This window comes from Nyctibius grandis, chromosome 11 (assembly GCF_013368605.1).
Source record: "Nyctibius grandis isolate bNycGra1 chromosome 11, bNycGra1.pri, whole genome shotgun sequence".
NCBI lineage: Eukaryota > Metazoa > Chordata > Aves > Nyctibiiformes > Nyctibiidae > Nyctibius > Nyctibius grandis.
The window spans coordinates 10,414,905-10,429,687 of NC_090668.1; the positions used below are offsets into that span (position 1 = coordinate 10,414,905).

The 14,783-nt window shown below is 38.9% G+C and overlaps 1 protein-coding gene across 1 annotated transcript in view; it reads left to right on the top strand.

Moving 5' to 3' along the window:
- Nucleotides 1-13,850, top strand: part of MTMR10 (myotubularin related protein 10) — a 41,568-nt gene extending 27,718 nt beyond the window's left edge. Inside the window, exons 6-16 of the mRNA XM_068409889.1 lie at nucleotides 47-137; nucleotides 2,562-2,730; nucleotides 3,159-3,246; nucleotides 3,419-3,507; nucleotides 4,508-4,638; nucleotides 4,764-4,833; nucleotides 5,027-5,097; nucleotides 5,950-6,119; nucleotides 7,473-7,643; nucleotides 8,563-8,745; nucleotides 9,294-13,850. Of these exons, the coding sequence (XP_068265990.1) occupies nucleotides 47-137; nucleotides 2,562-2,730; nucleotides 3,159-3,246; nucleotides 3,419-3,507; nucleotides 4,508-4,638; nucleotides 4,764-4,833; nucleotides 5,027-5,097; nucleotides 5,950-6,119; nucleotides 7,473-7,643; nucleotides 8,563-8,745; nucleotides 9,294-9,893 (1,833 nt within the window). The 3' untranslated portion in view covers nucleotides 9,894-13,850. The remainder of the gene's footprint in view (nucleotides 1-46; nucleotides 138-2,561; nucleotides 2,731-3,158; nucleotides 3,247-3,418; nucleotides 3,508-4,507; nucleotides 4,639-4,763; nucleotides 4,834-5,026; nucleotides 5,098-5,949; nucleotides 6,120-7,472; nucleotides 7,644-8,562; nucleotides 8,746-9,293) is intronic.
- Nucleotides 13,851-14,783: the final 933 nt, after the last annotated feature.

A 14,783-nucleotide genomic window follows, 5' to 3' on the forward strand; every position in this document is an offset into this window, starting at 1 on the left:
AACTTTATGTCTGTAAATAACAGTAATAAATGTTCTTCTTTCCTAGGTGTGCCTTGCAATAGCTCATTATTCTCAGCCAACGGATCTTCAGCTTCTCTTTGCATTTGAGTATGTTGGGGAAATGTATCATAATCCAGGTAAGTATGAAAGTGTTTTGATTATTTTTTTTTCCTATTTCATAATATGTAACTTTAGTAAGACTTCTGTCTAGAAGCAGTGGCAAAAAGCATTTGAGGCTTTCTCCAGGGGTAATAAAATTGGCTTGTTCTGCACCCAACCTCTTTCGGTTATAAGTCATTCACTGTGATAGACATTAATGACCAAAATCAAAAGAAATGTCTTTCCTGTCTGAAACAAAACAAAACTACCGATGTCAGCACTTACGTCAGCATGACTACTCCTATTTCTCAATTCACGCTTCGATCCTCCTATTGTATGTCTATATTGGTACTCTAGGTACCTAGCTAATCTCCCATCAGGCAGGCTTGTTCACCTGCCCTTCTCTTGGGAATAAGTTTCTCTTCTGGTGGTATTGCAGGAGGATTTGTGCAACTTGGGACTCCATACCTTCTTTCCTAGAGGCTTACTAGGCAGTTCTTACCACTCAAAACCTCCACCACCCCTGCTGAGTTGGAGCACACCCTCTCTGCTCAAGGCCAATCTCCAACTGAACCTTGTCAGTTAGGTAAGCCTGAAAAAGATGCCTTTGGAACTTGATTTCTAGTGTCATGCTGTGCGGTCACTGCTTAGTGTTCCCCAGCCAGTACACAGCTGAAAACCATCAGTTCTAGCATAGCAAGCCTCCAAATAGAGAAAGTGCCACTGATGTAGTTCTGTGGTACTGAAATATTTACTCAGCAGCTGGCATTAGAAACCACTGATCTGCCTGTGACAAAATTTGAATGTTGTGGAATTAGGAGTTTAGGCCTTCAAATTTGCACAAAAATGCATGTTTTCCATGCAGGTGCCTACATGACTGCCCTGTGCATGCACAAGGATATGTGTACATGTGATTATGTTGCACACATAACTAAACATATAATTTCTTACCTGATAAAACTTGGGCAGTTATTAAGGTCCATGTACTTTAGTGTTATAAAGTACTAGGGAGGAAGCCAATTTGCAGATAAAATTGCAATAAAAATGTTAAAGTGGAGTGTGAATAAAATGTTATTCTCTCACAAAGTTGCCTTTACTCTGTCCTTAAAATACCATTTGCTATATGGAAAAATACCTAGTGGAAGAATTACATAAGGTGGGTAAAAAATGTTGTTCCTCTGGAGCAGCAGACCAGAATGGCAAAAGAGAGTTGTTCTGCTATGCTGCAGTTGCTGGAGAAAAGAGTTTGAAATACTTTTGGGTTGGGGTTGGTTTTTGTTGTGAACCCTGCTGTTTGTAGCATAGATCTCTGGCTTTGCTCTTGCAGTTCCAGCACTGTGTTTTATGACTCTCTATCCCTGCTAGTCCCAGTAAAGTAAAAGTTGAAATATTGTCTTTATGCGTCTTGAGGAACCTAAAGAGCCTGCATTGCTGTGGTGTATATGTACATCATTTTTTCCCAGGCTGTATTTGATAATTATATATCCTGTCACTGAACAGTAAAATTACAACATTTTTTGGTGATCATCATATTTCTCTGTTTACTATCTTTGAACAACTACTTCATTCTGATTTTAGTCCACTTTTCTTCTGAAAAACATAAGTAGTCCGAGTACTAGTGCAAGAATGAAGTTGATAGATACCGAAAGTAGAAACCACACGATCACTGAGATGATAGTAGAGCCGTAACGCTCTATTCTGCTTTGTCTGGTCAGGCACCTACATCTTTACAGACTCTTGCTGAAGCTAGGAGCTTTCATGGGGGAGGTCATAAGGTTGAGTCTCAGTTTATTTCACTGTCACCTAAAAATGTAGTGTCATGAAACAAAATGTAGTCTCCTTTGACACAGCTGACTGCCTCCTTGGCACCTAAAGGCTGACCAGCAAAGGAGATCCTTCTGTATTAGTATCAGACTATATAATCTTCTTGGTCCCTAGCCACAAAACGGTAGGCTGTCTTTTTATATGGATGTAAATATATATATATTTATATAAATATCTATATTGTTCTGGCCTTCAGTTTATTTGCTGTTAATACAGCAGTCATTTAAAGCTGTTGAAATTATATAGTTTTTATTTTGCTTTCTTCATAAGGTACCTAATTAAAGGGTAGTCTATAAAGGGTTCCTGTTTTTAAAATGTCGCTAACTTTAGCATGTTGAAGAGAGAAATCCTGTGGCTGAAGATAACGTTTGTTCCTGAGTGTTAGTATGTCTTGTTTTCTATCAAGCAGCACAACATACCAATTTTATGTTGCTTCTCTGTTGAAATTGAAGGAAAAAATACATTTACATCTCTATCACCAAGCTGTCATTAAATCACAGATCTGTTGTAATACAAAAATAGGTAACATTAGTCCTGATGCTAGTGGCTCATTCTTGTAATTAGGAAGGTGAAGAGTTTGATTTTTTTCTCTTTTTTTTTTTTTTTTTAATGTCCATTGATGAATTTTCTTTTCCTAGCAAAGAAGGTGAATGGAATAGACCCAGGAGGTGGCGGCATCAGCAGTGCCAGTGGTCAGCAGACACCGTTGTTTGAAACTTACTCTGATTGGGACAGAGAAATCAAAAGGACAGGTGCAGCAGAGTGGAGAGTTTGTTCAGTGAATGAAGGTTATATGATATCTACTTGGTAAGTTTCTCTTATAACACAAGTAGAAGAAAACAAGGCAATTACAGTGTCTTTTCCTGTCTCCTCTACCAAAGCCTCCATCCTATCTACCTGTGCACTTCACTCCTTAAATGTGCCACTCTCTGGAGAGGCCTCAGTTGAAAGATCCTGCACATGTTGTCATTAAAGGAAATGTCATATTTTGGCATCTGTTGCTTTCATGCCTTTGTACTTCCCTCTGAAACATGCACAATTCTAAACAAATACATCTGAGCTATCCCAGTGATATGTAAGATCATGCAGGCATACAGGACAACCCGTTAGTGCTGCGGCATTAGGGGCTGGTGCATTATAGTTTAACAGAGTTGATAAGACAACATTGCAACAAGAGAAAAGCTGGTAAAATACATAGGGAAAAGTAACTTTTTGTATCGTATTTTTTCCCCAAGCCTTCCAGAATATTTCGTGGTTCCATCTTCCTTAGCAGATCAAGACCTTAAGCTATACTCCTACTCTTTTATTGGGAGACGAATGCCAGTAAGTGTAGTCTTTATTCTGTTACTGTTCTTGATCATTGTACTACATAAATCTTAAAGATATGTGTGCCAATAAACATAGTTTTGTCTGTAGCAGTAAGAAAAAAAATTCTGCGGAATAACACTAACCTGCAGTATTTTGTTGTTTCTTTTGTGTCTTTTTCCCATATTAGTTATGGTCCTGGAATCACCCTAACGGGAGTGCCCTTGTAAGAATGGCCAACATTAAAGATGTATTGCAACAAAGAAGAATTGATCAAAGGTAAATGATTAGTTCTGTTATTCTTTAATCAGACACGTAGGATAACACAAGTGGTGACTGCATGCAACATACAGCAGCAGTGGGTAACTGAGAGGATACTTGCTTCATAATGCTGTAGTGCAATAGCTTTTGAGAAACTGTTCTCTGAATATAGTGCTGGCACAATTCCTATTCAGGGTCTACTTCTGTTTCAGATACTGAATAATTTTTCAAATTTTAAGGGATGTTTATTTTTTTAGGTGGCTAGTCATTCAGATGACAGAATTTACTGATAAAAGGATCAGAGTTAATCTTTTCTATTGATACTGTCATACAGCTTATGTTGGTGGAGATTTTCTTACCTGCTTCAGCAAGATACAGTGAAAATTATTTATTTGTGGCATTGGGAAATACAGCTCTATAGATTTAGTGCCACAATGCGCATGGTATTTCTGTGAAATATTTGTCATTCACTGGCCTTGATGAAAGATAAAGGCTTTTAGAGCCCTGCATAAGTAGTTTACTAGCTTGGTATTTTTTGTTCTTTGATTTTATTTGTAGGGTGACTTTTTGTAGTAGTACAAACACTTTCATTGTGTGTGTTAGGCTGGAGCTCTGAGTTTTATTTGACACCCTGTCAGATTTCCTGGCTTTATAAACTTTATATATGTTCTCTTTATTTAGCATAGATAAGTCCTAATAATTGTGGAAAATTAAAAATTGAATAGAGCTATTTAACTGTAAGTCAGCCTCAGATTTTCATTTCCCAAATATGTTGTTTTAATGATCCAGCATTTCCATTTTTTTGTTTTGTAACTAGCATATACCAAAAATACTTGAGTGAATAGTTTTGTGGCAGGAGCGATATGTCTCCTGAACATAAACTAGAAAACTTTTTTTTAAAATAAGGTGCATTTTTTATGTGGTTTTAGTTGTTTGCAGTTAACGAGAGTGGCATATTTCTTGAAAGACTGTTTCTCTCCTCTCCAATAATAGAATGCTGATTCTTTTTCTTACTTAGGATTTGTAATGCAATAACTCGAAGCCATCCCCTGAGAAGTGACGTTTACAAATCTGATCTGGACAAATGTCTCCCCAACATCCAGGAAATCCAGGCTGCACATATGAAACTCAAACAGCTGTGTGTTAATGGTACGCTGGGCTTTCCTTCTTTCATGGGGGTTATTTTCTTGAAATACAACAAATTCTAATAGATCTGGCTAACAGGAATAGTTATTTGAAGTTGTTCTGCAATGTAATTACTTTCCTTGTTGCAGAGCCTTTTGAAGAAACTGAAGAGAAGTGGCTGTCCTCACTGGAAAATACTCACTGGTTAGAGTATATTAGGTTTGTACCATTAATAAAATTATGGTTAATGAGATGTGAAAAACTTTCACCAGTGTAACTAAGCAGTGAATCAGTTGAAGGATTCTCTATTTTAATATATGAGTCGGGTAAATATAGATATCCCAAATATTTTTTTCCTGTAGAATGTGAACCTGTTATATTAACTGTTGTATCACTTTCTTTTCCCATCTAGATTGTTTCTCAGGCATTCTGCTGAGCTTGTGTATATGATGGAGTGTAAGCATGTTTCTGTAGTTCTACAAGGTAATACAACCATATAGCATGCTGTAACTCTTAGCATTAGTAGATAAACACATTTTGATAAAATCAACTGTAATCTTTATACATAAACCCCATCGCTTCTGAATATTTTAGGCATTTGAGGAACTAGAGAGGAAAATAATTCTGTTACATATCTGAACTGTGGGATAATCCATAGCATCAAAGGAATATTTCACTTTGAGTCTTTGTGGGTTTTATTCTGATACTGATATGATAGAATCAAAACATTAGGGTGAACTTCTGTGCTGTTAATTGGGCTAATACTCCTTGCAAAGCAATATCAGTTCTATTCAGAGGTCCTATATACAAAAGTATTTCACTAACAGTGGCTGCTTTCTGTAAGTGCAAACAGATATTCTAGAAAAAAAAAAAGACACTGAAAAAACTTGCTCATATTGAGATTAGAAATTTTGTAATTTCTGTAATTTTTACAAGACCTGTTCAGCTGGTATATCCCACTCTCCCTGTATAATGGCCTTCCAAAAAATGCTTCAGGGTGGAAGATATGTTGAAAATTTCCAGCAATGTGAACACCCTCCTTCTCAGCACATCTTGGTTTAAATACCAGATGCTTGGGTGGATATTTTGTTCTTGATGAACGCGTTGTTGTGCTGGATACTGCAGGAACCTTTTCTGTAGTGTGAGTCTCAGTTAAAAATCCAAAAGGTGTTTCTTTTGAAACTATGAGAACAATTACAGCACCAAAAGCATGTTTTAAAAGAAATTCAAAGAAACGCACTAGACCTAGTTGCCATGTTTTGCTCTTTGAGATCTAATTCTGTATACATGCATATATACCTTACATATTTCATACATTCTGTATGTTATTCACAGAGGAAGAGGGACGGGACCTGAGCTGTCTTGCAGCTTCTCTCATTCAAGTCATGCTGGATCCCTATTTTCGAACAATTGTTGGATTTCAAAGCTTAATACAGAAGGAATGGGTCATGGCAGGATATCAGTTTTTAGATAGGTGTAACCACTTGAAGAGATCTGACAAAGAGGTAAAAACGAATTGTATTTGTATGTGATAACAGTATCTGGTTACTATCGGCCTAAACATTTATTCACACAGAAATCTAAAAGTAAAAGCATTTTTAATACTTTCAAATGTCATGAAACTAATGTCAGAGAAAATGAGTCTTTGTCCAGGATAGAGATATATTTTCTTTCTCCTCTGTAGCCATGTGAGAACTGGTAAAACACCAGGTGCAATCAGATGTTGCTGTGGTTTTATGTTGCTTCAGTGTTATACATGAAAAGGTCCCGCTGTTACAAATGCTAGCACAGCCCATGTTTTAAACTGAAATAAAAGGGCATTAGGAGTGGCTTTGGAGGGGGCTGTTTTGTTTGTTTTACCCAGGGTATCTGTTTTCATCCCCATTTTTCTGAGTACAAAGTCATATCAATATGCAGTACTTTTCGAAGTATTGAGCTGATAGAGAAGCACTGTGGCTTTATGAACTGGTACACAGCTGCCAAACAGATTAATAGAGGGCAGCACGGTGCTTGATTTTCAGTATTTCCAGATGATCTTATTTGGCCTCTTCATTGCAAAGGAGAGACTTGTAATTGCAGTTGGAAAAACAGAGGCCCCTAAGGTTAGCAGCCTTTTTCAGGGACAATGCCCAAGAGTAATAGAAAAGCAATATCCCCAGAGAGTGGAGCCAACAGATAAACTGAGGACACTGAGCAGAGAAAATGCATGAAGGGATAAAGAAACTGAAGTACCAAGGGGAAAATAATAAGAAAGCAGCTATTTTGACCCTAGGAAAGGATATACAGAGGAGTGAAACTGGGAAGAGGAAAGTATTTCTAAAGCTTTATATAAATGATAGTTTATACTTTTGCCATTCATGGGCCACTGTGGAAAGAGCTAGAAAGTGTAGTGAGAAGTTAACGTGGCTGAATCATAAGCTCTCCAGTCATTTCAAACAAGAAGCAAGTACATACACATTGTGAAAATAAGGCCAAGTAGTAAGGAAGGCTCATAGAAGCGCTAATTGGAAACTACGAGGGACATACAAGATGGCAGAAAGCATTTTTGCAGCTACATGAGTATGAAGAGAGCCCAGGAAAGGATTGACTGGCTTCCTACAGAGAAGGGAAAGCTGTGGAAAGGCAACGCTGAGAAAGCCAGTTGACATAGTTGCTTGTGAAATTGGCTAAAGAGGAATACAGGTTATTACAGTTGCATAAACTCTTAAAAAAAATACAATACTCCAGATAGTTTACCCTGTTGAGGAATGTACCAGAGGTATAGCGAAATACCCTAGTGGAGCACTAACTGCAAAGAAATTGGTATGACTGGGGAAAAGCTTATGTTAAATCTAATAATTCTCTGTTTCTTTTCCCAGTCTCCTCTGTTCTTGATGTTTCTCGACTGTGTTTGGCAGCTGCTAGAACAATACCCAGCAGCCTTTGAGTTTTCTGAAATGTACTTGACCATATTGTACGACAGTGCACGGATCTCATTGTTCGGCACTTTCCTTTTCAATTGTCCTCATCAGCGGGTAAAGGAAAGCACTGTGAGTATGAAGTGTTACACCTACTTGTCAAATACGAGAGTTCAGCATGCCCTTCTGGAAATAACATCATCTCAACTAAACGGTATTCCTTCGCATTTTTCAAAATGTCACACTCTGTTTGGGGCAAAATACTGAGCTCCCCAGATGAACGTGATCAGAATGTCCTTTCAGGTGATCTTTGCACAGACAGTAGCTAACTATGCAAGAAGAAAGCCTATTGAATTTATTTTTTTTTTCCTAGAAAAGCATTGTCATTGTACATTATTATTTGTACTCCTCTAGGGAACAGATTTGTATCTGGAACTGATAAAGTAGAATGACAGGCAATAAATAGAATTTCACACTTCAGGCAAACTTCGAAATCTCTTGACATAATTGTTTAAATAGCTGAAGAAGTTGGAAAAGACTGCGTGAAGTTCAAATAGTAATGCACAATGAAGGTATTTAGAAAACTGAACGCTTAAATTTGTTTTTGGAAACTGGAGCTTATCAGAACTGTGTGTAGAAAACATTTGACAGCTGATAAAAGTAAAACTTACTTATTTTGTTAAATATTTTCCCTTTAAAGCTGTAGGTAGCTACCTTACAAAGAAGTAAAGCACTGAGGGACTAGTGTATTCTCAAAATAACAATGGGGGGGGTTAAGAGTAAACAAACAAACAATTTAATAGCGTTGAAAAGTAGCTTTTGTTAAGTAAGCATTAGTCCTGCCTCTGCATTGCACAGATGAAAAACAGGGTGCAGCCGTTTTCTCCAGCAGCAGACTGACTTGCTGCTCTGTTGCTTTGAGCTGCAGCCACCTCTAAATTATATCCCTGCTCTTCTTTGCCCAATAGTTATGCACTGGTTTAGAATTAACATTTGTGAATAAGCCTGTTTTCTTTGATTTTTAATATGCCTGAATGTTAACTTCTTGCAGGAATTTGCCATAAGCAAAAATATTCAGCTGGGTGATGAGAAAGGCCTCAAATTTCCTTGTGTTTGGGACTGGTCTCTTCAGTTTACCAGCAGGGATCGCCTGCTCTTTCACAACCCTTTGTACATTGGAAAGAGTGCATCGTGTGTACAAAATGGAGCAGTGAAAACTTTTAAACGCTCAAAGGTAACTACAGTGATGTCTGTCTGTGAATGGACTGTTTCTGTGCTTCACCGTAAGGTGTTAATGCTTAAAATTTTACGGTTATATGGTGTTTTACACCCTCAGTTCAGCAATAGGAGCTTTAATTCTCTTAGCGTCCCAGCCTAAAGAAATGATTTTCTGTAGAAAATTGCTGTAGATGGAAATTGTTGAGCCTTGTGTTCCAGGACATTTTCTTATATGGCTGAGCTCAATGCCGACACTTGCGTTATTTCACCTCTGGAAAAGTGATGACATGCCACTCTTTTCCGCCAGGGTTGTCAGTTTTTTCAGTGAATGCTGATTAATTCAATCATTCATTGTTTTAGAAAGTCTAGAAAATGTAAGTATTTCTTTTTGAAGGCCACAGGTGGCCACACTGTTTGCCCTGTGAGCCCTGCAGTAGTGACTCACAAGCTCAGAACTGTTTAAATGTCACATCATTTCTCTGGATGATGCATCTTAGCAGCTCAGGGAGATCTGCTATTCAAATGAGCATAAAACTGAAAATTACCAGTATTTATTTTCTGCAGAAAAACTACAGCTCAACATTGCGAGGTGTCCCCCCAGCATTAAAAAACGGAATCATCAGTGAGCAAGAGTTCCTTCCAAGAAGAAACTCGCTGATACTGAAACTGAAACCGGACTTTTTACAGCAAACAGAGTGTCAGAGTAACAGTATGGAACAGTACTTCAGAGACTGGTTTGCAAAGCCTGTTGATTTGCACGGCGTAATTCTACCCCGTATCTCTGGAACACAAATAAAACTGTGGAAACTCTGCTACTTCCGCTGGGTTCCTGAGGCCCAGATTAATCGTGGTGGCTTCATCACTGCTTTCCACAGAGTTTCTTTGCTGGCAGATGAAGTAGACATGTTAAACCGGAATCTTCGGCAGTACAAAAGCAACTCTTCTTTGCAAGGCAACTGCTCGGAACTGGATCAAAGCAGGATGTACTTCAGAGCAAAGAGTTTAAATGACACCTCTGGGGCCCCAGACTTTCTCTCCTCCTCTTTTCCATTTTCTCCTGTAGGGAACCTATGCAGACGGAGCATTCTGGGAACACCTTTAAGCAAGTTCTTAAGTGGTGCCAAAATCTGGCTATCCACAGAGACACTTGCAAATGAAGACTAAGATGACGTGACGGTTTGAAGGTTTGGGGAGAATACAGCATATCATTATGTCTTTCTAAGTTAACACTGCTAAATGTGGCATCAAAAGCTGTAATAATTTTTATATACAAACATTACGTAAGTTTTGCACAAATATTTAAAAGCAAAGCGAGTCATGCTTCAAGTCGCACAATTTTGTCTTCAGTAGTTCTCATCTGGTAGGGCTTCTGGTCCTGAATTCCTTCTGTGTTTTTGTGGTTTGGCTCATTATATGCAATGGAGCATTTCATTAGTTAGTTGAAAGGCTCAGTGTGGTCACTAATGAGGGTTCTGCTTGAAATAACATTCTTCCCAGATAGTGACTGAAGTGACTCTTAGTCAAAACAACTTGGCAAATCAGAGTAGTTAGGTGCAGTGGACAGAGACTGACAGCTGAAATCTGGGAACAAACTATTCTATCGGATTGCCTCTTCAGGAAGAACCCTTATATGCATAGATACATACATACCTACCTACCTACTAATGTTCTGTGACTTGATCACCCTACGTATGTGTTAATGCAGTGTGTATCCACAGGGAGGGGAGTGTTCCCTTTTATTTCTCTCCCCAAAATGTATTCATTAACAATTAGTCAGATTTGTGCTCTTTGTCATGAGCTTGACTTTAGACCGTAGGAACCAATGTCAGGACAATGCACTGTTAACCTTAAAACATTTACTGTAGATACGGTGTTGTAGTAGCTTTAGAAGTGCCTTTCACTGGGAGGAAGCAGTAGCAAGATTACTCTAATGCAGCTGACCTGCCCCCCAACTTTTTACAAAAGATCGTTACAGTAAGTTCTTGTTCCCCTCTCCATTTCTGGAAATAACAGGAGGCCAACTCAAGAGACAGCAGGTTTTTCCTCTTTAAGGTTAAGCTTGTTTTGAAGTCTTGTGCAAGCCTCACTTTTTTTATATAAGCACCTCAAATACTCAGCATTGTATCCCTGCACAGATCCTGATCCCTGCTGACCCTCTCCTCGTCCTGTTGTAGGATGAAGTAGCTTTCAGCAGAATTCATACTTAAGCCCTGCTGGGTTCCAGAAAGGACATGCGCCAAGTAACCAAGTCCATGAGGGGTGCTAGTGCTGTTGCCGCTTGTAAGCAGGGGCTGGAAGGAGTGGTCAGTGGTGCCGCCTTTTTACATACATGCATGTCCATACAACAGTGCAACGGACAAGCACTGCTTGAGGGAATTAAATGCAACAGCCTCCCTCTGCTGTAAAACCTTTTACATGATACCTCTCCCCTGGATGCTGTGCCAGAAAAAGCGTCAAGTTTCACAGGGAGACAAGCAAGAGAGTAAAGTATACGGGGAGGGTGGAGGAATAGTAATGTGTCATTCTCATAGGTTAAGGCTTCTGTTGACTACTGTCTCTTAACAGCGAGGTTGTATTTTGTATTAACTGATTTCTGTGTAAAACACAACACTATTGAACCAGTGCTGAGCCCCTGTTCAGGTGCTGACTCACAAGTTAAGGCACCAAAGGCCTTATATGATAGAGTAGAAGCTATTCTCAGTTATTGGGGGTGGGGAGGGATAGGATTTGGCGCTCTTCATTTGTTGGTAAAACCAAATTGGTCTTCAGCACAGCCTAAATCACAATGTGGGTTTTGGATGTCTAAGATTGCTCAAGGATTCATTTCAGAGAATATGCATCCGGAGCAGCCTTAGAGGTACAAGCTCTGTGCTAGAAAAGCCCAGTGCATACAGGACCCTGTTTTCCCCAGGCTAAACAGTGCCCAACGTACCAAGCAGCTGGCGGGAGCCCTGGGTACGCTGCTTTCTCACACTGTGGTTGGTTTGGTGGGGAGAAGGGCGCAGCTTCCTTGTAAAGGTGAGCTAATGTGTGTGTGGGGGTGACTTCCTTTTTTAACTAACCAAACCCCCAAAACCCCGTTTTTATGCAAAGAAGCTGAGTGTGTGTGTGCACGTGTGAGTGCACGTGTGTGTCTGCGTGCAGACACGCACACGCGTGTTATGACATAATGCCAGATTGGTTCTGGTCAACTGTTTGTGAGGAAAAAACGTGTATTCACCTCAGTTGCCTAATTATGCTGCAAGACGGTCCGAGCATGTTAAATGGTCCACAAACTAGTTGTGTTTATTTACAAGCTTGCTGGAGCAGTCAGCTAACTTGTTGAATTAATTATTCAAATGTTTGTATTAGTTTACTTTTGTGATATTTTTTTTTTCATTAGCTTACTGCTTTCCCTGGCCTGATACTTGACAGAGAAGACCTCAACCTGTGTGCTTAATGTCTTTTGGTACCAATTTTTTTCTTTTTAAAATTACAGTTAAAACTAGGGTGTCTTTTTTCTTTTTTTCCTTAAAAGTGTAACCTTTTTGGTTTAAAGGTACCAAAAATGTGTAAATAAATTACTCCACACAGGCAGCTGGTGGAATAAAAAAAAAAAACACAAACACACAATTAATGTTTAGGCTAGTACCCTTTGGGGGAAAAAATGGGTACTATATTTAAACGGGATTGTGTTTTATAAGATTTCAGACGTTTTTACATGTCAGTTCTAAGATGTGTACAGATGCTGCAGATGATCTTTGTATTTTATATATATAGCATGGGAGGGAGTTAAAAATAATATGCCTTTATAATAAACAAAGCCTGTCTAAATATCTATTTGCCAAACAGACTTAAAAAGAAATTTTATGCAGTTCAAAAAGGGGAGTTAGGCAAGCAGAGGCTGAGATGGCGATAAGCGTGAGGGAGGAGGGATGGGGGCCCCTCCTGCAGCGAGGACGGGGCGCTATCCACGTTCCCCTGGAAATGTAGGCAAGGTTCTGCTGCCTTGGGCTTGCACGGGCCTTGCCTTCTGAGGCGTTCGAACAGCTGCTGTGTGTCTGCGTATGCACACGTGCCTGTGTCTGTTGTTTCTTCCTCTTAAGTTAAACAGCTTCATTTTTTTAATTTACTTGTGAAAGACAGGTACTAAATGTTAACTTTAGAATATTCTCCACTCTGCACAGTTGCCTTATCAATAGTCAGTAGGGACTGCTCTGAACATCTTCAGTGACTTTCAAAAGCAATTTTGGGGTGTGAGTACATATCTTTAACTTCTGTGTACAGAATACTGACATACAAGTGTGTGTATATATGTGTGTGTATGTGTGTATATATATATATATGTACACCTTTTCAAATTTTAATTTCTGTTCACCATTTAAAACAAGATACTGTTAATGCCATTTTGGTGGTGCAAGAGTAGAAAAACTACCAAGCAGCTTACCTTTTTTTTGTCTGTTTCTAGAAAACGTGCACTATTTTGGCTGTTACTGGCTGTTATATCATGACTTTTGTGCTACACTGTAAACCACGCGGGGGGGAAAGGCGAAACGCTGGCTGATATGGTTAAAGTGTACCTCCAGTGTCATTAATTACTGCGAGGTAGAGTGTATTGTAGACTTAGTGATCATGGTAGTACAACTTTATTCATCATTTGCTGCCATGTATCAAAGAAATTTCTCTCATTCCAGAAATGCATTGGAAAGTGTGTGTGTGTGTATATGCATACCCAGGCCTGCACATGTGCTTCATGTGCACCTGCCTGCAATACCACTTTGCTATTAACTGCCTTGTCTTTTTAATGAAAATGTAGCAAGTGGGGCAAAGGTTTTGGCTTACTGTCAGACAGACAGACATTAAAACCAAAAAATTTCTAACACGCATTTAAGCAAAGGACGAAATCTTAAATTTGCCTCTAGTGTAAGAGACAAAAATCTGTACCTCAAATTGCTCTAGGCAGTAGGTTCCTAATGCTGTTGCTGTGATCGTTTAGCATTCACTATTTCAACTGAAACTAAAACCTTTGTGCCTGATAATGATTTATTGAGTAAAGTAGCAGTGCCAGGAAGATTATAAAATCCTGGTGCTGAGTTGTGAATGTGAAGTAAATTAGACTAAATAAAAGTTCATACCTTTCCACAGTGACCTTCAGGCAGTTTTCTTTCACTTCCTCTAATAAAAATAATAGTGGGGGGTTGTGTTTGTTTTTTCCAAGAAAAGCAGCGACACTGTGCTCTAGAAAGATGAGTAATAAAAAAGATGTGCAAATGATCTTATTTTCTCACTACATTCTATTACAGTGTCTGCTGTTGGTATGGTAAGCAGAATTGCTGATATCAGGAAAACTTACTCAGTACGAGAATGAAGACTCCAGAGAAAACATGTTGGCTATGCGTTGAAATGGAGACAAACTCACAGGATTTTGGTGTCTTAAGAGAACTCATCCTTTGGGTTCCACTTCAGTTGGCCGACTTATTTCTGAATGAGAAATCACATCAATTTATGGGGGGCAAAACTGACCATAATGAATGACACACTGCAAATCAGTGCCGTGATCCTCGAACTGAACAACTCCTGTCTACTACCAGAAATATTTCCCCTTTATACAGGTAATGCAGATATTTACCACAGAAGGAGCTGTTAAATAAATTATCCTTTCATACTTAGCAGCACATTAAAACAGCATTTAAAAACAAAAGTTTTATGCCTAACTCTATGCCATCATTGACCCGCTGTATTTTTTTTAATATTGAAGTGAAAAACTGAAATACGTAATACAAAGTGGGGACAGTTGGAGAACCACGCTGGTCCTGACAGTCTTGGGAATGCACTAAACTTGCACCTTGCAAGGAAACTTGCACAACATAATGAACTCAGCCTACACAGGCAACATGGAAATGATCAGGACTTGATGCACCGCATTTTTTACTCTAGAGGATGTTCTCAGCTGGTACTAGTGTGATTGCAGCTGTTTCTCTTTACTGGGCAAAACCCCTAGATTGCCTTTCATCGAGTAAGTTAGGAATACAGAAGAGAAAGGCTTTGTTCTTCTGAACACAAAGTGACATAAAC